Source organism: Strix uralensis, chromosome 4 (genome assembly GCF_047716275.1).
Source record: "Strix uralensis isolate ZFMK-TIS-50842 chromosome 4, bStrUra1, whole genome shotgun sequence".
Taxonomy (NCBI): Eukaryota; Metazoa; Chordata; class Aves; order Strigiformes; family Strigidae; genus Strix; species Strix uralensis.
Window position 1 is genome coordinate 47,015,462 of NC_133975.1, and position 22,990 is coordinate 47,038,451.

Here is a 22,990-nt window from a genome sequence, read left to right on the forward strand (position 1 = left end):
TATATGTCTGTATTTCATGGCCTCCAAAGACTTTTCTGCATAATTCAAAATCACAGAGAATTCACATCCAGAACTTTAAAAAAGTTGCTGGAATTTTACTACTCTAGCAACAGAAGAGGTTTTTCTTTGTTTTTCTAATTCTAACAAAAAGTAGTCTCTTCACTGATAGAAAGGTAATTTTTCCCCCAAAAAAATAATTATTTCAGTTTTGCTCAGAAGCATGATATATTGTCAATTCTGCTGTAAAAAAAATTTACTTTTTTGGCAAAATTGGTAAATCTACCAAGGTGGCAGTGATTGTCAGTAAAAATGAAATATTTTCCTCCAAAATGCTAACACATATACCTGCTTAACAGATTACTTTCTATTTTAGCACATATAAACGATATACCTTAGTACAGGACAAATGTGCCTTGTCCAGGTGGCCTCAGCATCTGTGGCTATAGGAGGAGTTCTGTCCACATTCTTCTTTGCTATTGTTTGCTATTTTCAGCTTTAAGTAATTTATTGATTTTTTTTTTTCCCCGTTGGAGAATGACGCTAATCTTTTCTATTGGCTCAAAGATGTTTTGGGTTTTTTTACCGGAAAATTAAGCTTATATTCCTATTAAACTGGTGTAGCTCCTTCTTCTGGATTTTTCCTCCAGTATGAGTGAAATCGTTATCTCACTGTGTACCCTTTTTATCCAAGCCTAATATTATATTATATAAGATCATAGGCAAGCACTTAAACTTTTGGAGAATCAGGATTATGCAATGGTGGAAAATGAGAAGAAAGCGTTTTTTAAAGGTTGAAGGGAATTCAGCTTCAGTAGACAGGGAAAATCCCTCAAGTTGAATTCTTGTAATGGATGGCAGTGACACACGCTCTGCTTTCTGGAATGAGTATTATTCCATAAAGGAATGCAACATGAACCAGTAGTTAAACTAGGACAGATGTTGCTGGAAATATTTAAAAGATGTTTATATTATTAATGATCAAATATGCAATGTTCTTGGGTATGTCATCCTCACGACTTCCCACAAGACATAATATTTTCCTTGTTGGAAAAAGAAAATAACTAAGTTGTAGGCAGCTTTTAGTAACAGATATTTTGGACTGGTGATGTAAGTGCTTAAGTATCCACCAGCACCACCATCCACTGGCCCAACCACTTCCCCTGGCTTGGTCCCCTTATTCCCTCCATACCTTGAAATGCTTCCCCTATTTCCCAGTCACATTCTCCCAGCCCAGCACTGGTACTTTCCCCAGTAGCTTTCCAATGAGGAACTTCCACCCTCAACTCCCTGGAGCAAGCTGTCTCTTCCTCCTGCGGCCACCACTCAGAATAACCTGTTTTTTACTGTCATTTACTGGGTGAATCTCTCTGGGCTTGACTTAAGAAGTGAAAACGGGTTTTTCTGACTAGGGTGTGAAACCAGCAAATGCAGAGTTTTCCTTCACAAAGCTCACAAATGTTTTAGCTATTGCAGCAAAACTGCTGCAACATTCTCTGAGGACGTGCTTGTAGCAATTTAAAAAAAAAAAAAAAGAATCACTGCAGCTAATAAGCTTCTGTAAAGTTAAAGCTGATTTAAGACTGCCTACACTCAAATTTGCATTAATATAATCCCCCTTAACTAATCAGGTGTGAGTTGTGTGTGGAATGTACCCAAATCCTCTATTATAGATGAAAAAAGACTGGTCAGCTGCAAAGAATGGGAGGTATGAACTCTGCCTTCTTTTTCTCTCTCTCTTGAGCCTCCCACCCCTTCAGAACCAAAGCAGACCCTGTTGCACTAAAGCAGGGACAGCACAGAAGAGAAAACATTTCTTCATGGTCTCCTTACTGGTTCCCCCCACTGCCCACCCCGTCCTTCATCACCTACCTGACACAAGCATCGTCCTGGTCACCCCCAGCAACCTGCGGCTTCTGCACTTCCCATGCCACTTGCCCTCAATAACTGCAGCCACATCACCCCAGGGAGGGTGGATCAAACATCTTTTTTTATTTTTTAAGGAATAATAACCCATATCACATTCTTGAAGCCAAAAGAGCAACACCATTCTCTTCCCCATCCTTATTACGTACCCCCACGTTGTTGAACTCCTTTTTTGTTTCTTAGCTTTCATCTATCCTGCTTTTTTTGTTCCCTACCCATTGCTCAATCATGTCCAGACACTGAGGCTGGGGCCAGCATCAAGGAGCAGAGGGGGTGCACGGCAGGCAGTCATCACATGCAGCTGGAGCTGCAAGGAGGGGAAGGTCACAGGCCACAGCTGAGCCTCATGCTCTGAGTTTGCCATAGGAGGGAGTTACCCTCTGATACAGCAACAGCTTTTGTCCCCTTGGTTCCTCAGACTCCTTCCTCTTTTTCCTCCTGCTTTTGGTCTGTCTTCCCACATTAAGCATGAAACTGGAGTAGCCAGAAAGATGACTGCTGCCATTTCCAGCTACCTCTCCTACACATCAATCTTCTATGGGGATCAAACATTTTTGCCTTATTGTGAACTTTTTTTGGCTCATCAGTGATGGCTGGTGAAGCAGGCTTGCTTCTAGAAGAGCTGAAGCTCTGTGCTGCTGTGGAAAGCCAAAATATTGGGTAGAGCTCTGTATGTTGGCTAAAGAGCAAGCCTTCCTCAGGCTCCTACTTTTTAAATGCTCATCTACTAAATATGTTGCTTTTATATCATTTACAGAATGTTTCCCTGCCCTGAGGCCTTTTCTAGATATATTTACTACAGTATGGTCATATCTTATTTTTCTCATCAGCCTGAGGGCACAGAACTTGATACAGCTCTTACACCACTGCAATCCCATCGACTTCAGGGGAATTACTTCCCATTAGAGCAAGTGAAATCAGAATGAATAAATACACCATTTCTCTGCTATTCACCATTAACACTGTAAAGCCCACTGGAGTACTCAGAGAAAGCTGGAGATCGACTCTTGCTTTACTCTTGTTCAGTGCTGTTCCTGAGTGATGACAGGATAAACTACTTGTTCAGGTACACCTACAGAGCAAGGTAAGAAGATAAACTCTTACACGTACACCACTTTCTGTCTCAAATCTCACTGGCATGTAGATAAGCACCTGCCTGTCTCACCATGCAGTAGACCAGCTGTGGCAAACAGGCTGTGGGACAGGCAGCGCAGGCCATCCTCTTTCTCACTGAGAACCAGAACTGCTCTGACAGAGCAGAGGAAGAGTCAGTGACTCAATAATTATCTGCTATTTATTTTTACTATCAATTAGGAAATCCTTTTTATATTTTCTCTAGCTCTTTCTATTGGCAATCAAAACACTCAAACCATTCGGTCACCCACAGAGAGCTTTCATCCTCATCTTATAAACGGGAAAACCCTGAGACTCAGAGATCTTAAATTATTTGTCCTTGGCCATAGATGTGGTGGAGCCAGAAATAGTTCCCAGTTCCAGATTGCCACTTGAATACATTTAACCACAAGACCATCCTCTTTCTTCATTTCTCCTTAGTGTTTAATGTAGATGCAAACATAAGACAGCAACAAAACAAAAGAAAGAAAAACCTCAGGACCAAATCTATCATAAGACAGACAAAGCTGCCAAACTGCGTCCAGTCAGCACATGGTTGCTGTAGGAAATGCTGGCAGTTGCCTCCCTATGCAGAGGTCAGTTACGATTGCATACCATGGAGATACTGCCCGGATAGGCTGAGTTATTCTGGAAGAGGAAGAGAAAGGAACTGTCAAAGCCAGACATGTTCTGGAGACACATCCTCATAAACAGACTCAGAAATCACAAACCCAATCTATGTCCTAAGTGGATCTCAAGTCACAGATACCTCCGGGAGCCTCTCCTGGGTCCGCCTGGCCTTCAGTTTGCTTCCATGTGTATCCCAATTTTTTAACCCAGAAATTACTAATGACAGTCTTTCTCTTCTGAATGTTAATGCATTTTTCTTGGTATCTTCCTTTTAGACAACAAGGAAAAATGAATGTATCAATAATTAACATGACACAGTTCTTTGTAATTAAGAGGTCGTGTACTTTCTCAACAACTTCTATCTCCATGGATGCAACCAAAGCTAGTGATAAGGCTCTGGTGATATTCTTCTGAGCTTTGCCTATGTACGTAGCTCTATCTGTTGAAGTGAGCAGCAGCAAAATAGTTCAAAACATGGACATGTTCAGAAATGAAGGTGGTAGTTCCAGCTCATAGCTGTCATGTCTCACCATATACAGTCTTGTTCCCAGCAGACAATTTAGTTTTCCTACCTTCATACTGTCAGCTGCACACTGATTCAAATCTTGAAGGTTTTCTTTATGTATAAGACCTAGAATATATTTTTGCTTTAAGCAATGAACTACAAAAATTATTTTCTTGTCTGTGCCCTCTGCTGGTGCATTCTCAGCAATGAACATATCTTCCATTTTTCTCTAAAATAAATAGATTTCCTCTACCCTTCTCACTCCCCTCTTCACAGCTAGAAATGTCAGGAATTATAATTGCTGACACTGTGCTTGCTGCAGGACTACAGAGAAGTGGGGGTTTGGTATAAGCAGAAATTTGACCTGCCATTTTCTCAGCCTTCAGCTGAGGGAAAGAGGATGTTGTCTCTTACATAAAGGGATTTCACAAAGAACTCACATAACCTGTTCTCAGCCACTGCTGGTTTATAGTTTGAGTTAAAATTGCAAGTCAAATGGCTAAAGATTTACTTGGCTTGACTAAATGTTCCTACTTTAAAAAAATAAATAATGAAAACATTGCAGCTCAAGTTTCTCTCATTTCTCATGTCACTAACTCATAACTTCAGGCTACCCCGTAGCAAAAATGTGGAAGGTGAGATCTAATATTTGCAGCAACTGATTTGCACAGGCTACAAGAAATGCTTTTCAAGATTTGCAGAAGAGAATAAAGAGTCAAAACCAGCTCAGTCCCTTTGTTCCCGGTGTAATTTTCACTGTTGCAAAAGGCAGTTCAATTTCATATAATCACAATGGCAAGCAGCTATAGCAGAATACATTAAAAACACATTTGTTCAACAAAAGAATGCCATTTCACAAAAGGTCACGCTTTCAGTTTTGAGGAGGCTGCTAGTCACAAGCAAAATGCCAATATATCATGCTACTAAGCATTGACTTTTGTAGCTGCCTTAGCTACAAAAATGAGACAAATAGTATTTACCTACCTTCTCAGATGCTGAAATATTTGGTGAAAATTAAAAATACATACTACTGAATATTTAAAATGAGGCACATGTGAAATAACACATACAGTTCCATAAAGTGGTTAACATATGGGAAATGCACTGTTAAGAGTCTCATAGGGAAAAACAATAATCTTGGAGAAACCCAGTAACTATTGGTTTTAGCAGTTTACCTAATTGTGCACAACATTCCACGGCATTTATTTAGAAGACAGCTACTTGATACTAAACTTTAAATATTTAAGACAAACTGTCATTTCAGGGAGTTTCTGCTCTCCACCTAAATGACTGCAGCCATAGTAGCTGTTCCCAGCAACAGCATAAAGGACACTGCCATAGATGTACACCACTTCTGCATTATCTCACCCATAGCTCTAAAGTGATTTTTTCTATCATTTTAGCCTGCATCCTGTAAAGTTTCCAACATCTTTGAAAGCTAGAAGAAAATTTACTTTTAACCCAGTGGTAAATTTATTGCATCATTTAATCTGAAACCTCCTCCTGAATAGAAGAGCCTAGCTCTTTGTCCATTTGCTTCTTGAACACTTAGTTAATGAAGGAGGAGAATTTTGCTGATTGTATTGGCCAAATTTTTGTCTTTTTAAAATGTTGTCCAAGCAAAAAAATGAATACTCATCAGTCCTGATAGATGGGGAGAAATATAGTACTGCCTGTGACATTCATTCTTCTCTTTTTTTGTCCTAAGTGATATTTTAAAGTAAGGTTTCTGTATGTCAAGTATTAGCAGCAACAACTGTAATTATGATTCCTTTTTAAGCAACTACTTTTTGGTGATTTATATCTTTTCCAAAGAAACCATTAATTCAATTTAAATGGCTGATGGTAGATGGGCAGTCTCATTTTTTCAAAGATTCGGCTATAATGGATCACCTTTATCTCAGAATTTGGGGAATGGAAAAGTACATTGCTTTCCCCTTATCATAAAAAACAAGCAAAAGGAATGGGTTTTATTACCTCTCATACCTAGTAACTCCAGAAAGGACACTTGAAATTCCTCAAGTTTGCCATCATGATGAGGTTGTGTTTTTGCAGTTTCCACCTCACCAAGCCCCACAGCTCGGGGCAAGCAGTTCATCATTCTCAGAAGCAATCTATAAGAATTTGTCCCCTAAGTTCAGGGAATATCCCCAGTACTGAATGTGCTCTGTGTCCTTTGAACAGGGAAAAGACAGAACAGGTCTAAAGATGAGAAGCTATGAAAATAACATGAAGTGAGAGAAGGTAACTGTGACGATGGAAAAAGATGACAGCAGAAGACCCCAAAGCCAACAGCAGGAGCAAAGGATGTGGGAAAAGGCTGCAAGCCTGGAGGAGACAAAGGCAGAAGCTGGACAGGTAGAGGTGCAAACTGAAGAGGTCCTTAATCAGTCCTATCTCACACTTGGCTCTTGAGCCTCAACATACCTCTGCTGTCTAGCAAACAGCTACAAAACCCAATGGGGAAAAACACATTTTCTCATTCCCCTCATGTCCTACCTTTAAATGTTGCCTCTAATTAATGCCTTAATTTTATTTTGATTTATTTTTTTCAATGTAATAAAATCCCTATTGTAGCAGCATTAAAAGACAATCAGATTTGACTGTTGGGCAAAGCACAGGAGGAATGCAAATAACCAACAGTTGACAACATAGAAATTCTGGTCCCCTTACAGAATAACTGCTGTGTGGATATAAATTCTTCCCCTATCAGTTACATACAGGCTTTTTTGCCTACGTACATCTTAAACACCAATTATCCATGCAACTTAGGAAAATAAAAAAATCATAATTGATGCCCTCTTACTCAAGGCAAGTTTTGAGAGAAAATTAGTGCTCTAAATGGCAAGATATTCAAACAAAAACACTGATTATAACTCTGTTATCGATATGAGCTTTTAAATGGCATATGACACATCCAGATTGGTTCAGTAAGAAAACAGGTTTAGGGCTGGATAGTAGCTGAGATTTTTTTGTTGGTTTTATGGCTAGGGATAGCCAGATGGATAAGGATTTTATTATAGGTATTGGCAAGTTAATGCTGCTGAAAGCCTGACACATGATGCGTTGACTCAAAGTTGGAACATCAAATTTTCATCAACATTAAATTCAAGCAATTTTTCTGAAACTGCAGCCTGGATGTGCCACCATGGTTCATGTATTACCCACCTCAAAAGAAGAAAACCCACAAACATTGGGAATTATTCTGTCTGAAGTGAAAAAGATAGGTGAAGAGGATTCACCACAAGAGCCAGAATTCTTGAAACTTGTGCATGCAAACTCGTATGCAAAGCTCTGCTCACCTGCACGCCTTGCTCGCAGGCAGGTCACAGAGCACACTGCCTCTTCACATCACCCAGCCTAGAAAACTGGATTTCACTGTCGGTCATCTTCTGCCTTCCAGTCCATCCTCTAGACTGGGGAGAAGCACTGCAGTAATTCCCAAACCTTGGATTGTAGATTAACCCCTAATACATATGTGATTTCTTGAAAATACATGCATCATATTCATCAGTTAAATTCCCGATTTCCTAATTCAGGTATGAAAAAGGTGTTGGCTTGGAATGCCTGAACCAAAGCAATCCAGCTGGACTTGAGTACTCTCTAAAGGAGTCACCTGTGGGTGACATTTATTTTTGTTTCTTAATTTGTAGCATAGATAAAGGGAGCCATTTACATTCCTGAAAGATCTTGTCTCAGCAGTTTCCCTTTTGAGACCATACAGTAAGGGAAAAAGCTAACTAATCTATTTGTGGCCTTCAAGTAGTACACCAGAAACTTTATAAGCATGGACAGGTGCCTGCCTGGGAAAGCTGGTCATCTAATTTTAGATATGCCAAGATGAACAGGAGAAAAAAAATGTTATAGAGAAAGTAGGGTTAGCAAAGAAAGAATTCTGGCCAGTAAGAGAACAGAGTAACTCTCTGTGCCCATCCACAAAGCATGACATTTTGATATTAACACAAAGGATAAAAAAACTTTACTGTTCATATCACTTGACCTGCAGTGATTAAACATCTCCCCGGAGTTTATCCCCTCATCAGAACAGGAATTCTTCCTACATTTGGCCCCTATCTCTTAGTCAGCCTCACATCAGACCTTCTCCAATAGTACAGACTTCAATTGCAACACTGAACACACAACTATCTGAGTTGCCGCAGAAAGGTTACCTGAACTGAGCCAACTCCAGCAATCAGCAAGGGAGGGGCTCAGAAAAATGAACAGAAAGCTGCTGCATTTGAGCTACAGCAGAGAAGGTCAACATTTTCCTGACTAATCAGGGATTTGGGTCAGTAGACATTGGAAATGGCGTATGTTTTGGATGCTGCTTCCACTGAAGCAGAGAGATGGGGATGAGTCTCTTTAATGAAGTAACAAGCGACAGGACAAGAGGGAATGGCCTCAAGTTGCACCAGGGAAGGTTCAGACTGGATATTAGGAAGCATTTCTTTACAGAACGGGTTGTTAGGCGTTGGAATGGGCTGCCCAGGGAGGTGGTGGAGTCCCCATCCCTGGAGGTGTTTAAGAGTCGGGTTGACACAGCGCTGAGGGATATGGTGTAGTTGAGAACGGTCAGTGTTAGGTTAATGGTTGGACTAGGTGATCTTCAAGGTCTTTTCCAACCTAGATGATTCTGTGATTCTGTGAAACCAGGCTCTGCTTGGCTTGTGGTGCCTGCCAGCACTCCACAGCCCAGCTGGAAGCCATAAGCAGCTATCAGCTTGGGGCTCATGACACCGCTGTGGCACCGAGCACATTTTTCACATACTAAGACAGCACGGATACAGGCTGTTAGCCGAGGAAGTTTATTAAACAGCCAAACTGCCAGCTGCAGACACCATTTCTGCAGGTTAAGCTTTTTGTTTTGTTGGAGTGATCACATTTTTGAGCTGCATAGAGTTTATTAAATGAAAAAAAAAATCATTGACATTAGCATTGGTTCAACTTGCGTGTCAGAACACCCCAAAACTAATATTTGAGATGCATGCAATGCCTTGCAACTCGTCTTTTGTTTTCTAAAGGGGCCGAGGTTTTAAGTTGTAAATTTTACTCACCAGTAATTCAACCATCTTGCGAAACATGCAGAAATCACAGAAAGCAGTTTGATAAAGGAATTTAATGCATTTAACTTCAGCAAGGCCAGCCCCTGGGAATAACGCAGTTTTGTACCGCAGCACAGGCAGTCTTCTGAAATAGAAATGAACCAGCCACGTACTCTGCCCTGTAGCCTCATGGAAGCTATGTTGAACGACAGGCTGAGGGGCCAGCTTTTCACCTTATTATACCTTTGGGAAAGAGGAATTACTATTGTTGAGGAATTCTGCGGTGTGCTAAGAGGTTTCACAATCCGGGGCAGATGGAGATGGTGAAAGAGCCTAGATCTGTCAAAGTTAAAGGACTAAATCATTGCTTCTGTCACATGTCTCTGGCAGCCATCACCCGCTCCCCTGCAGCTGGGTTGCCTTTTTCTGTGCTAAGGGAGCACAGTGTTGCCAATGTGAGAGAGGAGGATTCATCTGGGGGCTCAGATGGGGGAAACAAACACACACACCCTTACAACAGGCCACAGTGCCTGTAGCTCACGGTCTGCTTTTAGACCTGAGGGAGAAAGGCGAAGCCTAAGCCCAGAAGTCTGCTGCAGCACTGCAGACGTTGACATAACATACATGAGAAAACTGTATCCTGATGCAGAGGCTGTGGTTGGGCATCCACTCCTCATGAGAGTTGATTTAGAAGAGTCCTGTTTTTTTGATTTCAGAGCCTGCTATGTCTTGCTCATGACCTCTAGAGTGAGAAATGCATATAGAACTAGTCAAAGTTTACTTAAGTCTACTCTGTATTGACCAGGTAGGAGTCAGCTGCTCAGCAAAACAGACTTCTGTCATGTTCTTTAGGTTGGAGCAATTTCTGAAGGTGGCACGGTATCAGAGGTATGCTAACAAAATGCTTTTAATTCAAAGTTCTAGCATTTCAAAGTTCAGATTGGCAGATGGTCACATTTACAGGTAATTTAAAATTGAATTTTTACTGTGCCAGGAAGCACTAGGTGCCAGCAAGAGTCAAATACAGAAGGCAGCTTTATTCCTGTTGCTGGTTTTAAGGCAAGTTTTTAATAGCTTCCAGTTAGTTTGGGCAATGAAGCTAGCTGCAAAGTAAATTACAGAAACTTAAGATTTGCTACATGCAATGTATAACCAAAATAATACACTGCAAAAAGTACAAATACCACTATAGTGGTCTCAAGTCCTGAACTGGAGGTACATGTTACAAAATAACTGAGGACAAGTTACACTGAAGTACAAGTTTGAAAAGCAATTTAAAAGTTGATATCGTTAATATAATTTTGTCTAAAATAACAAGATGACCAAGTCCCAGTTTCAGTGGGACTCCCATGTCCTGAACACAGCACAGCTTGAGTAGTTAATACTTTGGGGTTCCGTACTGATTTTTTATAGGATAGCTAGTGTGAAGTCATCAGCATCAGCAAAAAGCTTTGAAAGAGGAAGACAACATTTTCTTATTCTCTGCTGGCGGCATACAGCCAATTTTCCACACACTAGACAGGAGTTTAAAGAGAGATGTGGACTCTTGTATTCTACCCAGTCATGACTGTTAAGGTCTTATTTAAGATGTCTGAACTCTGGAGTGTACTCTTAGCTATTAAGACATGATTTGACCTTGATTTCTGAGCAGCCCCTGCTCAAAGCCTTTGCATTCTTCTTCAAATTGTTCCACCTCTTTATGGATTTTTCCAGCTGACCCTTTTGATCCTATTTGAAGAAGCCAAGTGGGGCAGTTCATTATGTGGAAGAATATTAGGCCTGAAGAACAACAGCTGTAGCTCCAGCAGAAGTTAGAAAAACTTTTATATGGTGCTGTCTTCCTTGTAATTTCTACGAAGCTGCCTTCTGAGTGCAAAATATGCTTAGCAGTTCATCTTAATTCTCTGATGACTTTGCCTTTCCCCAGCCAGCAGGACAGCAATTTTGCAGCTGCTGCTACTGCACCTAATTTATCAGCAGCTTGCTTTGCTCGTGCTCAGAGCACTGACAGTCGTGGTCATAACTCACACAGAACCAGGACTCCACTCTTGAAGGAAACAAGAGCTACACGATGCCCTTCTACAGCTTTCACAGCCGTGGGAGATGCTCGGCTGGACTGCTGGGTCCCGCTTCTGCTGATGCCCAGTGCCAGCCCCACATCCCTGCCGATGCTCTGTAATGGTCAGGAAACAGAGTCACAAACTGGAAACAGAATGAATATATTCTGCACTTTTCCAGGAGCTACTTCTCTTGCTAGAGTGTTATTAAGGTCAGAAATAATGACAGCTACCTTCACAGGGGGCTTTAGTGGTGAGGAAGGGAACAATTAGGATATATTTCAATAGGTTACCTTAGACAGTCTCCGGTGGAATAACAATCAGGTCCGATATGACATACCATGAAGGGTAATAGGTCTGCAAAGCTGAGTTATTTGATGCCAATCTAGAGCTAGGCAAGCAATCCAAAACCAGCTTTTACACTAACTGCAGCTGGGGAAAAGGAGAATTCTATTGGCACCGGTCCCACAAAACACACGTTTTGTTATTATAGCCAGCTGTACCTCTGTTACTTCACCAGTCCTTCAGGGTGCAGTTTTCATGTTACAGCTAAGCTGAAGTAATGGGTAGGCAATGCTGGAAAGAAAAATCGTGCTCTTCCCTCTCATCTTCAACACCTGGCTATGGATTCTCAAGGCATCAGTAGTAGCTCTCATCTGACCCCTACTGCAAGCAGGTAGGTAAAGGTAGATTTCCACCAGCAAACACAAGTGATCAGCAGCAGATTGGCTTAACTAATGTGATTCCCATTTCATCACTGCTTTAAGACGACTATGCTGAAAGGGGCAGACCTGTTGTCCTCTTCACCTGCTGCAGCCACTTCCTTTGTGCTGGCAGTGGCACCCGCACACTCGAGTGATGAGCTCAGAGACTCAGACTCATCTGATGAGCACAAAGATCAAAATAATATGTCTGTTGGTTGAATGGGGCTCTGAGCAACATGATCTAGTTGAAGATGTCCCTACTCGTTGCAGGGCAGTTGAACTAGATGACCTTTAAAGGTCCCTTCCAATCCAAACAATTTTACAATTCTATAAACAGGATTCCTTCCCATAGCAGGCGCCTAGACTTCTCTTTCTCTTGGTGTCAAACCTTGCATTTCTTCCCCTTGACATCCGGGAAAAACTCAGGCTCCCACTGGGTTTGGCATTTGCTGTTCTTCAGAAACCAGTGGTGCCTCTCAGCTACTCATTTTTACAAGAGCCACTACTTAATCTCAAGCAGCAGAAAGAAATCATTTAATATCCTTTGTTTTGGGACAGTTTGTATGTTTATCTAATTATCCAAAAGGCACTTTATCTTCAAGGGGACCCACCATCTTCAGCTACCCAGCAGCTGGCCAAAATCAGCCAGCTCACCAACAACAGCCAGGATCGCCATGGCTATTACAGAATGTAATTCCTTACAGAATGACAGTCACATCTTGTCTACTCATGGTTGCTTTTCATCTTCTGATTCCCACCACATGGATTAAAATAAGCAGCACCAAGACTGAATCAGAAACTCATAACTGACACTTGTATGGAGTCAAGTGGCATTTATGACCCATAATTTTATTTTTTTGCTCATTCTTCTTCTATTTCCTCCTGCTCCTGTCCTTTCACATAGTTTAAAGCCATAACACTGGTTACAGTATTTCAGCTTGCATGCATACTTCAGAACAAAACTACATTATATCACTATTTTCTATATTAAAATAGACGGATATAAAGATGATGCATTGCCACAGCAGAATATTCATTACAGATACCTGCATGCCAATGTGTAAAAGCTAGCACATAAGCTGTTTCTGTGAAGCAGTAAGTTAACATCTTGTACACTCCACATGCTTGCCTGTAACACCTTCCCACTGCCTCAAACAAGAAACTCACTCAGAGACAAGTTTGATCTTTCAATTCTGCCTCTATTTTTCTGAAAACTAGCACTTGTCTTGAGTGGTTAATGACTCCTGCTATTTCTCACTAAGTGTTGCTCAGCAGCTTGTCATGAGTTACTGTTCCCCACATCATTCATGCATCTCAAGCAAAAAATAAAGATACATAAAAGCAAAGAAGCTGGTGTTTGGAAAACCAAAATACATTTCTTTGGCAGCATCCCTCGAGTAGACACTTTCAGCTAAACTATCCTTATAGGTATAATTGCGATTGTACGCAATAAGCTTTTAAGGCAGTATATTAGAATGAGAGAATGCTTTTTCTCTTTTTTCTTTCCCGCAAGACAGATGTCTGGATGACAGACACACTATGTCTCTCTTTAAAGCAATTGCCAGGAAGGGAAAAGGGAGGCGTATACATCCCCCCACCCCAGCTTGGCCAGTAGGACTGTCCAATGACAAAGGCATTCATTTGGACTCAGAAGACCAGGTACTAACCTTTGCCGCAGCCTCCCCGCATGCCTTTGGCCAAGCGCCTCATCCTTCTGTAATGAACGGCGGTAATTACCAGAATGCTGAGAAAACAAACAGAAGCTGCTTTTATGCTGAGCCACAGACACAGGGTGAAAATTCCTGACCTGCCACCAGCCAAGCTTAATCAAGAATTAGGAATGATTAATCAGTGTGGTTAACTCAGCATGGTACTGAGATTAAGATGTGTTACAGAGTGACTAAAGACAGGTTTAATGAATCCAGAGATGATCTCAGCATTGCTGCATAGTGCTGTACTACACTGACAAGCTGTGCTATCAGGATGCTCTATGTTATACATCACCACAGAGCATATAAAACTGCATTTAACTTGAACAAGTCCTCCACACTGTAAAGCTCACAGTCACGTTTCAACCTCAACTACAACGCATCCCAGCTCAGCGTCACAGTCCTGAGAAAAAGGGCAGTGGTGTGCGTGTTGGCAGCCAACCATCACCAAACTATTGGAAATGTTATAATGAAAAGGGTGGTCCGATGCTGCCAGAGACTTCACCACAGACCGCTAACAAGCAGCTCATCTGCATGCAAAACTGTAGTTAAATGATTTTCAGAGCAGTCCCCTTTTGTTGGGGAAAGAGTGACACTTAGCTATACTTGGCAATCAGCAGTGAGATGACCTGTAGGTGCAGTTTGCCGCTTGGGTTCATCAGGACAGTGATTTCTAGGGACCCCTGCTTCATGCGCTTTGCCTCCAGGATGGGACCACCCAGCTCTTAGCTCTCCAACCAGACCAAGGTTTGAAATCTCCTCAGCACAAATCGCAAAGCCCATACCAGCTTTCTCTGGGGCTGGCAGAGCAGTTGCTGGCCACAAAAACAGACAGGCAGAAAAAGCTTCATATATTTAGAAGAAAAGAGAGAATACTAATTTGAAGAGAAGCAAGGCAGAGAGGAGGCAAGCCAGCTTTTCCCTGTAAAGTTTAGTATGATCCCAGAGATGAGCTAGTTAGATTAGGTCCTTAGCAGCAACATAGTTTAAACATCATGAGGCTCAGGACAGGAAGCCTTCTGAAGATGAGAACAGCATTCTTGAATTACCAGCTTCCTTGTGTCTATCAAGAGCATCGTCACTCACACCTGGGAAGCCACCAGGTCTTCTTCAGAGCTTATTTAATTCAAGCATATAATAACACACAGCTTCTCCTCCAGTTGCTCCCACTAACCAATGAATTACCTACGACACTCAGAATTTATTTAGCAACATCATAAATGGGCTTTGCATCTTTTTCTTTGGGTGTTTACCCACTACTGAGCAACAGAAGAGATTATTGCATTCTTGTGGGAAGAAAATGGCACACCGGAAACCGGAGGCGGCTGTCTACCTTTGGGGTGTAGCCATAGCTAGGTCTAATACACATGGTTTAAATACCACAGACCTGACAAACTCACTTGAAACGTTGGTGTCTGAGTTATGTCCCCAGTTGTACTGCACTGACATTGGTCAGTTCGTCACTCACTTTGGCAGTCATGTCAGGTAGGCATGCAGAGGACACTGCACAACAAGCCTTCAGAGTCAGTCACCCTTTCATGTTAGGGACATCAAGCCCTCACAGGAGGATGCCAGAAGTGCAATTATGGGCAGGCAGGGCAAAGGAAAAAAGTTAGTTTTCCATCAGTGCTAACTCCAGTTTTGCTTTATCCCCCTGCCAGGTAGCCTGCTCCCTATCTTCTTGAACAACAAGGCCACAATGCAAGGGCCAGGCTGGCCTGGGACTCGGGCAGCCAGGAAGGCTGTCTTCACCCATGCAGCAAATGCGCAGCAATGATTTGGGCATCCCAGACACCTCTGCTTCCCAAATCAAAAGGTAAGGTAGATTTTCTCTATCAGAAACAAACCTGAAGAATTAAAGCACTTGCACCACAACTGTAATGCTCTGATATGAGCCAGTCCCTTACAGAGGGCAGGACGAACCGATGGTTTGGAAATGTGATTTTTAATTTCACATTGCTCATAGCATATTCGTGTTTCAGGGTCAAAAAATTGCATGTTCTAGGGAATCACACACAGTTCAACAAAAAATGCTCAATTCAAAATCCCTATATTTTTCAAAACGAAAGTGAACAATTTTAGGAGACTTGTCTATCTTAAGGCTAATAGGACCTGTGCAGATCTTGGAAAGAAAAAAAGAAAGGTGATACAATACTGTAGAAAATGAAAAATGAAAACATTTGTGACAGCAATGCACAGAAAACTCCCCAGGCTCATTTTGCCTAGGGAAAAAGAGATGAGGTAGTAAAACAAACCTAAAAGGGTAGTTAAAGTTAAGGACTATTTGAAACAATTTGTTATATACAGAGTTGGAATTCAATCCAATGGAAGGGAAAACATTTTCATGAGCCAGATATCCCAGCCCTTGACCCCATGGCACTCTTATCAGACAGCACAACCGCTCCCTGAGAAGATCTCAAGCAGACCTAAGGATCACTTTGTATTTCCACATCCACAAACACTTCCCTGCCTATAGGAGCAGGAGCTTTCTTCCTTGGTGGGAAACTCCTTCCTCAGGGGAATCTGCTCTCTCTCAAACACTCAGATCACAGTAGAATCTCTCTTGTAGCTCCAAACAAAAATAAGTATAATCTCATAAACTGGATTTCTTCTAAGTGCTTGACTGTCACTGCTAAGCCCTTCGGCCTTGTAGTGAGTGACCTTTAGGATTTCGAGACAAAATGCTACTCTTACTTGTACTGCTTAAACTGTTTTAGCCTTGGGATTGTGCCAGACAGACAACTGACTAACTATTGTAAGAGTCATTTTCCAGCATGTGGATTACTAGCATGTGGCCACTTAAGCTAATTTTATATGGGATCAGAAGCCTTATAGGTCACAGTCTCATGGTTTGTCACTCAGCTGCATGTCCTTTATGTCCAAAATCCTGTTTGACATGTTCAGTCATGCTCTCTTCAACCATATATGTACAGAAAACCAAAGAATATGGTGCATGGATGCTTAGCAGAAAGCTTTGCTATGTTATATGACTTTTTCATTTATAGACAAAAGGAGGGAGGAAAGACTGACAGAATTTGGCACAGGACTTAATTACTTTGTGATACAGTTCATGTTTATTTATGCCTGCTGTAGCCTTGAACTACTCGTTACAGATCCTCCTTTTCATTTATATGAGAGAAAATAGTTAAATCAGTTGTTCACCATTAATATTTGTATTATTTCAAGTCACATCTTTTGAACAAATCACAGAATTTGACTGCAATGCTTGAGAGTTTTTCAAATCTAGGTATTATTTGATCTTTTACTGCTGTCAGTTCTAAAAGCTCCTTGGCAGCCCTCTCCACCCTTTCTCAGTGCTTTGGCCATTTTATACTGCTCAGCCTGTGCATCTGCCTCTTGCTAACCTGCCATAGTCCCAATCATATGAATTCTGAAAGAGACTGGTTAAGCATCCTTTAGAAAAAATTAAACCAGTTGATATGACTGACAGACTAACTACAGTTTTTTAGAAGTACTGAAATCAGAGCAGAGGAGCTTTGTGGAATCTTACAAAGCCTGGGTGGAATCCCAGTTTGCTGCCCCACACAAACTGCTGAGCCAGTCCAGTGACCCACAAGTATCAAAGACACCAGGAGCTGGAGCAATCTCCCTCCTTTCCTCTCTTGTTCCTAGCTGATGGGTCCCATCTCTTCCTTTGCCCTTACACTAGCACTTATTGGAGCCAAATTCAACTTGTTAACACAGCAGACAACCATCAGCAGCTTTTTTTTATGCACACTTGCTGCACCTGGCTATGAGTGATTCAGTGAGCAACAGAGCAAGCCACAGTATAAGAAACTTGCAGATGGAGCTAGACTGACAGGAGGAAAGACTAAACAAGGTACTGGAGTCTGCCCCTAGTTATAGGGGTTAGTTATTAAATGGTTTCAAGTCTTCTCATGAAAGCACAGGCTTATAAAGGTGGAGGCAGCTACACAGTTTGGCAAGAAGAAAGGTGGAGTGAGGTTACAGCTCACCAAAGCACCATCGTTTGATGTACTTTTCACACTAAAAAACTTTCACTCTCATAAAACACCAAATCTGGTTATTCTCTGTAACAGGTCTCCATTTGTGCAGGAGTACTAACAGGAGCACAAATTACACAGGAGTCAGAGTAGACAATGCAACAGACATTTCTCCTTATTTCAAGTGTGTGCACGTAAGCATTTAGCACCTTTGAGCATGAGAAAATAAGTTATTTCCAAGTGGTCCAGAGTTGATAATTACTGCAGCCAGATCAGAAAGCCAGAAGCTGTATTCAGGGCACTGTGAAAAATCCTTGATGCTAAAGCTCCCGGGCTTTTGTTTTATTTCCAATCCTTGTTAGCCTGACCAACAAGGAAACCTCAAATGTTTTGGTGCTTACACCCTACAAATCAGACTATACTCAGACCTGTTCAAAGATATTCAGCATAATTACAGTTGATCATCTCTTCTCCATTTTTATTTCATAAATAAGGACTTTCCAGTAAGCTGCAGAATACTAAATAGAAATTCAGGTCACAGAGAGTTTGACACAAATTGAAGATCTCTTTATTTTAAACTAATTCATGTCAAGTCCATTAACCAATTCACCATCCAGTAGACACAAGGTGTCACTCATTCCTGTTAAGTTGAATAATTTTTAAAATTGGATATATTATGTAATAGCAACACATTTTCAGATAGCTCTTTTCACATGCACTTGAGGTAAATGCCAGCCACACAAGTCTGGGAAACCTCTGCACGACCTATTCCAACAGTTACTGTCTTTACTTTCCATTCTTTTTTGCAGCTAGTTTTCACACTATGAGAGCTCTTGCTTACATATATAAGTGGGGTAACAAAGATACTAAAAGTGTTCAATCAGGTTCCAAATTTTGTGAAGCCTTCCTGCTAGACATTTCTTGGAACATTTACATACCCCACTAATGGGTTATTGCATGCCCATGCACTATTAGATCTCAACTCCAACAAGAACATCTATTTCAGAAGTTTTAAAAATGAAGATACCAAATACCACTTATGTTCATTTCAGAAAGTTTATTGCACCAAATGCCGCAAAGAAATAGACCAAAATGATAGCATACATAAACAACTATAAGAAAAAAACCCATGTAGTTTGACATTGGTATTCAGTCATTCCTAAAAAAGCCTATGCTCTCCAAACATGCAATAGCAACACACATTTTTTTTTTTTTCTACTATGGAAAACCTGCTATGTATGTCAAATTAGCCCCCTTGACCTCAAAAAACAAAATGTCTATATTCAGCAGTTCAGACTCGATTTTGATTTAGGTCCTTTTAACTGAAGTAGAAGTTATACTTGAGGGATAAGAGATCATTTTGCGTAAACTTTAGATACAAGAGTTTAGTGTCTAAAAAGGGTTTTTGACTTTAAGAGTAAAGATGCATGTAACAGGGAGTGAGGAAGATCAATCTATAACTGGAGGATGCCATTAGAAGTGTGAATTACAGAACCAGTGTCTATATAGTTTCTTCTGGGCAGAAACAAGTTGTATACATTAGTTCAGAGTACCTACTTAAATTAAAATGTTTAGATCTTGGTATCATTTGGGGCTAAAGAATTTGTTTAAATACTACAATTTAGCAGTTCATTCCTCCTCTTTGTGGATGAAGGTTTAGTCTTGTCTGAAAAAAAGCATACATTCCTTAAATTGCACTGTGTAAACTGCATTTATGTGGGATTTTGGAAAGACTGTGCACTCCCACTTAACCAAGAAAGTATGTATTTAAGTTTACAAAAAACTATGTAATACTGATAAAACCAACTTTGGAATATTTGAAAATTAAGCTACATTATCAATTTTAAGCACATCTGTACATTCATATCACTTTTCATCCTATTAAAATAAAATCAGAAACATGCCCTAAAGATGTCTAACAACACATCTGTAAGTACTTACATGCTGCGCTAATTTACATAAACAGCAAGATGCTACCAAAAACAAGACTTAAGAGTCAAAAAAGCCCTAGAAGGTGGAATCCTGTCAACTGAGGTAGTACATTTGGTGGAGGGGAAAATATGTATTTAACTTTCTTTAGCCTAAAGTCTTTTAAAGGTAATAAACAGCTTTCACTGTGGATTTTCTTTCCCCCAGAACTAAAACTGTGAGAACAAGATAGTTCATCATGTAATTTCTGAAAAGCAGCAAAATGTTAGAGAAAGCAGCAAGAACTACAAAGTTTTAGCCTGGGCTGAAGAAAATCCAAGTGCTTTTCACCATCGGCTCACATGCCATCCCTTAGGTTAATCTGATGTTTTGCCAAAAGGCAGATTTAAAAAAAAAAAAATTAAATAGTTCATGTAGTAAAATCAGGTGTTACTGATAATGGTATTAGTCTTGGAATCACCGAATGTTGGCTGACCTTTGACTTCCTTAGTACACTATGATAACAAAAGCATATTTCTATGTTCGCACGTATTTCTTTGAAAAATTGTCAGAGTCTGTTCAGATAAAAACCCAGCTAATACTTTAAGAGAACTGGAATGGACTCTTAATGAACTCAGCTACTATTTAAGAGTGACATGAAATAGGGAAAGTACATGAGGATTTCTATATACACTCAGGGAAGCAGTTGCATAATCTTGCGCACGCACATATTCTCATCACAGCGGTAGTTTAGGAATATGTGCCTTGCTCTATGGTTCTCACTTTGTCTTAACCTTGTGGAATAGAGAGTGATGTCTGCTAACAGTTATATGCAGAGTTAAGTTTACTTTCCAGCAGATAGAAGGATTCACAGATCAAAGATATGAAATGTTTGCTTAGCTATAAGCAGTAGGAGAAAACCTGAACCATAGAAAGATTTTAGCCTTTTTAGGCAGAATACTAGGGACAAGTATGAAAATGCGATAAAAGAAACATCTGGAATGTCAGGTCAGAAACCCAGCATATAAGGAACAGCTTTAGAAGCATTGAATCAGAATATTAAGTATCCCTCCACTTGGAAACAACCTCTCTTCACAGTAGGTCAGTCTACCTATTTCCCTCAAAAAGCAACACAAGGTTAATCAAGACTTCCATCACATTTAAACAAGTCACAATATGCACATTATTTCAAATCATTGAAAGTTTACTGTAGAAAAGTCCAAACATCAAGGTAGTAGGAAATAAAAACACTTTTTAATAAAAGTGTGTCCCTTCAGTGTTAAAAATCTGTAATCACCAACGAGGAGAACTCACAACCAGTGACCAGGAGTTTCTCATTAGAATTCACTATTCCCAAGCAATTGTGTTGCTAGCAATTTGCTTGCAAGCTGACAATTTCAGACACCTCATTTATGCTGGCTCACAACAGAATGGTCCAACATTGAGTTTTCTGTTTCTTTAAGAATGTTTGTTTTGATTCTTTGTTCTCTCCTCAGTCTGGTCCATAGTTTCATATCCAGCTTAAGAGTGCTTTATGAAAAAAAAGTATTTTTTTTACATTCATGTTATCAACCACATGAAAACAGTAAAATACAAAATTTTATTTTGCTTTCTAGAAATACAGAAGGCCAGTATCAACTAGTGGAGAAGTAGTTTCTGGTCTCAGAGTAGTTAACCTATTAAGGAAAGGCACCCAGATGATAGTTCAAGATTTCTGTAGAATCAAAAAGGGTAATTGCAAACATTCATAGTAATATCAAATATCAGGGTTTCTCCCCTACATTTCATTTTACTTCAAACAATGCTCCTCTTCTATTCCTAGAGTGGTAACTAGTAGCTGGAAAATGTAATACTTTTGACTAAGGGTTTGGTGGGGAGTAGTTTGTTATTTTCCCAATAAGATTGTCTTCAGTTTGTGCCAATTGCTTGGTGTACATGCGCGCAGACACGCGCTAACAGCACTGGTATCATACAGAAGGTTTCTCAAATTCATACTCCTCAGAGATAGTAATACTTGATGACACCAAGACACAGGTTTAGTTCCCAGGACTACAGTCATTCAGAAACTCAAAAGAGTTATTGAAGTTGCATCAGCAACAAATGTAAACTGAAATTCCATAAGGCTTTCCAACAAAATCCCTATCTCAGAAATTCATTCCATTCCACTTCTAGCCATGGGCTCATTTGAATGCCTCCTCATTAAAACAAAAGCAGCCACAGCTTTCTAGCCTCGTCCTTAAAGGGAGAAGTCACATCACCTCATGTACACCTCCATTCCCACATTTCATTTGGCTGCTGAATCCAGGTTCCTTGTTCTGAGCCCACCACTTCTACTATACAAAACCATGCGTATACTCTGCAAGAAAATCATGTCCCGTCTAATACACTTGTGTATAGGAATGTTATATACATAGTTTACAGCTCCTCTTCCTCCCCAGCCAAGAAACATACAGCACACCACACTTGCAAGCGTAGTATTATGAAATCCATTCTAACCCACTTGTTCTTTTAACTGTTACTTCATGGTTTTGAGCAGCGTTTTGGACAGCAGCTCCTGGTCTGCCACATAGTGTTAACTTTTGTCCTTTGAATAAAAATAAAATGCAAGGATGCAGTCACTTTCTTGATTTAAGTCAGAAGTGAGATTGTAAGAAAAACCTGAATGCCTTTTACGTTATGTAAACTGAAGTCCTCTGATAAAACATCCAGTTGAAATCAGAATCGGAAGGTGGTAGAATGTAAGTCATCACCTGCTTTCCTCAGTGTTCCCCTTTACCAGTGTTTGGCACCTCTGTTCTTCATTCAACATTCCCATTTTCTTTACTTTAAGGGAATGACTATCCTGAGATTTTAATTTATAAGAGTATTTGAGCAACATACGGGGAATGTGTACTTGCTATAGCAGCCAACAAAGGCAAGTCATTGGATTCAATCCTAGAAATTAAAAAAAAAGAGACAGACTTTAAAATATACAGTCACCTTCACAAAAGAAGATAAACACAAGATATTTTTCATCCACTTTAAAGAAACTGGAAGGGTCTTGCTATAACTGAGTTCATTGTTTAATTATTATTTATTGCCGTTAGTCATAACATACCAGTAAAGGTAGGTAATAATGTTTAAAACCAAGAAGTATGCTACTATTTAAGTCAAAAGATAGCAGTATTACATTTTGTGGTATATAATCTTTTGTGGTTGAAATGAAAACTTTTGTTTATTTACTAAGCCATAAGCCTTAGCTTGTAGTCTTACCAGTCAGTAGGCACCAATAAGACCTGTTCAAGAAAGTGCTAAACATCAGTTTATGGGAGACTGCATTTCATGTTTTGAATATAACTCAGTCCACTATATAGTAGCACATTTTTACCAAAAATGCCCAAAAGCTGCAATTATTAACTATGCAATAACAGTGCCAGGAATGTCTCTTGAATGCA

At 40.3% G+C, this 22,990-nt stretch overlaps 1 protein-coding gene across 13 annotated transcripts in view; it reads right to left on the reverse strand.

Annotated features, from left to right (window-relative positions):
• The window catches only part of FNIP2 (folliculin interacting protein 2), a 104,710-nt gene that overhangs the window by 32,384 nt on the left and 49,336 nt on the right, over window positions 1-22,990 (reverse strand). For 7 of the 13 annotated variants that reach the window (XM_074866581.1, XM_074866579.1, XM_074866583.1 and 4 more), the window contains one exon: window positions 18,686-22,490. The exons of 5 other annotated variants lie outside the window; for them this stretch is intronic. In XM_074866581.1, coding sequence (XP_074722682.1) covers window positions 22,412-22,490 — 79 coding nt within the window. In that variant the 3' untranslated portion in view covers window positions 18,686-22,411. Of the gene's footprint in view, window positions 1-13,641; window positions 13,719-18,685; window positions 22,491-22,990 lie in introns of those variants that run through there. One more of the 13 variants, XR_012628729.1, reaches the window with a different exon arrangement.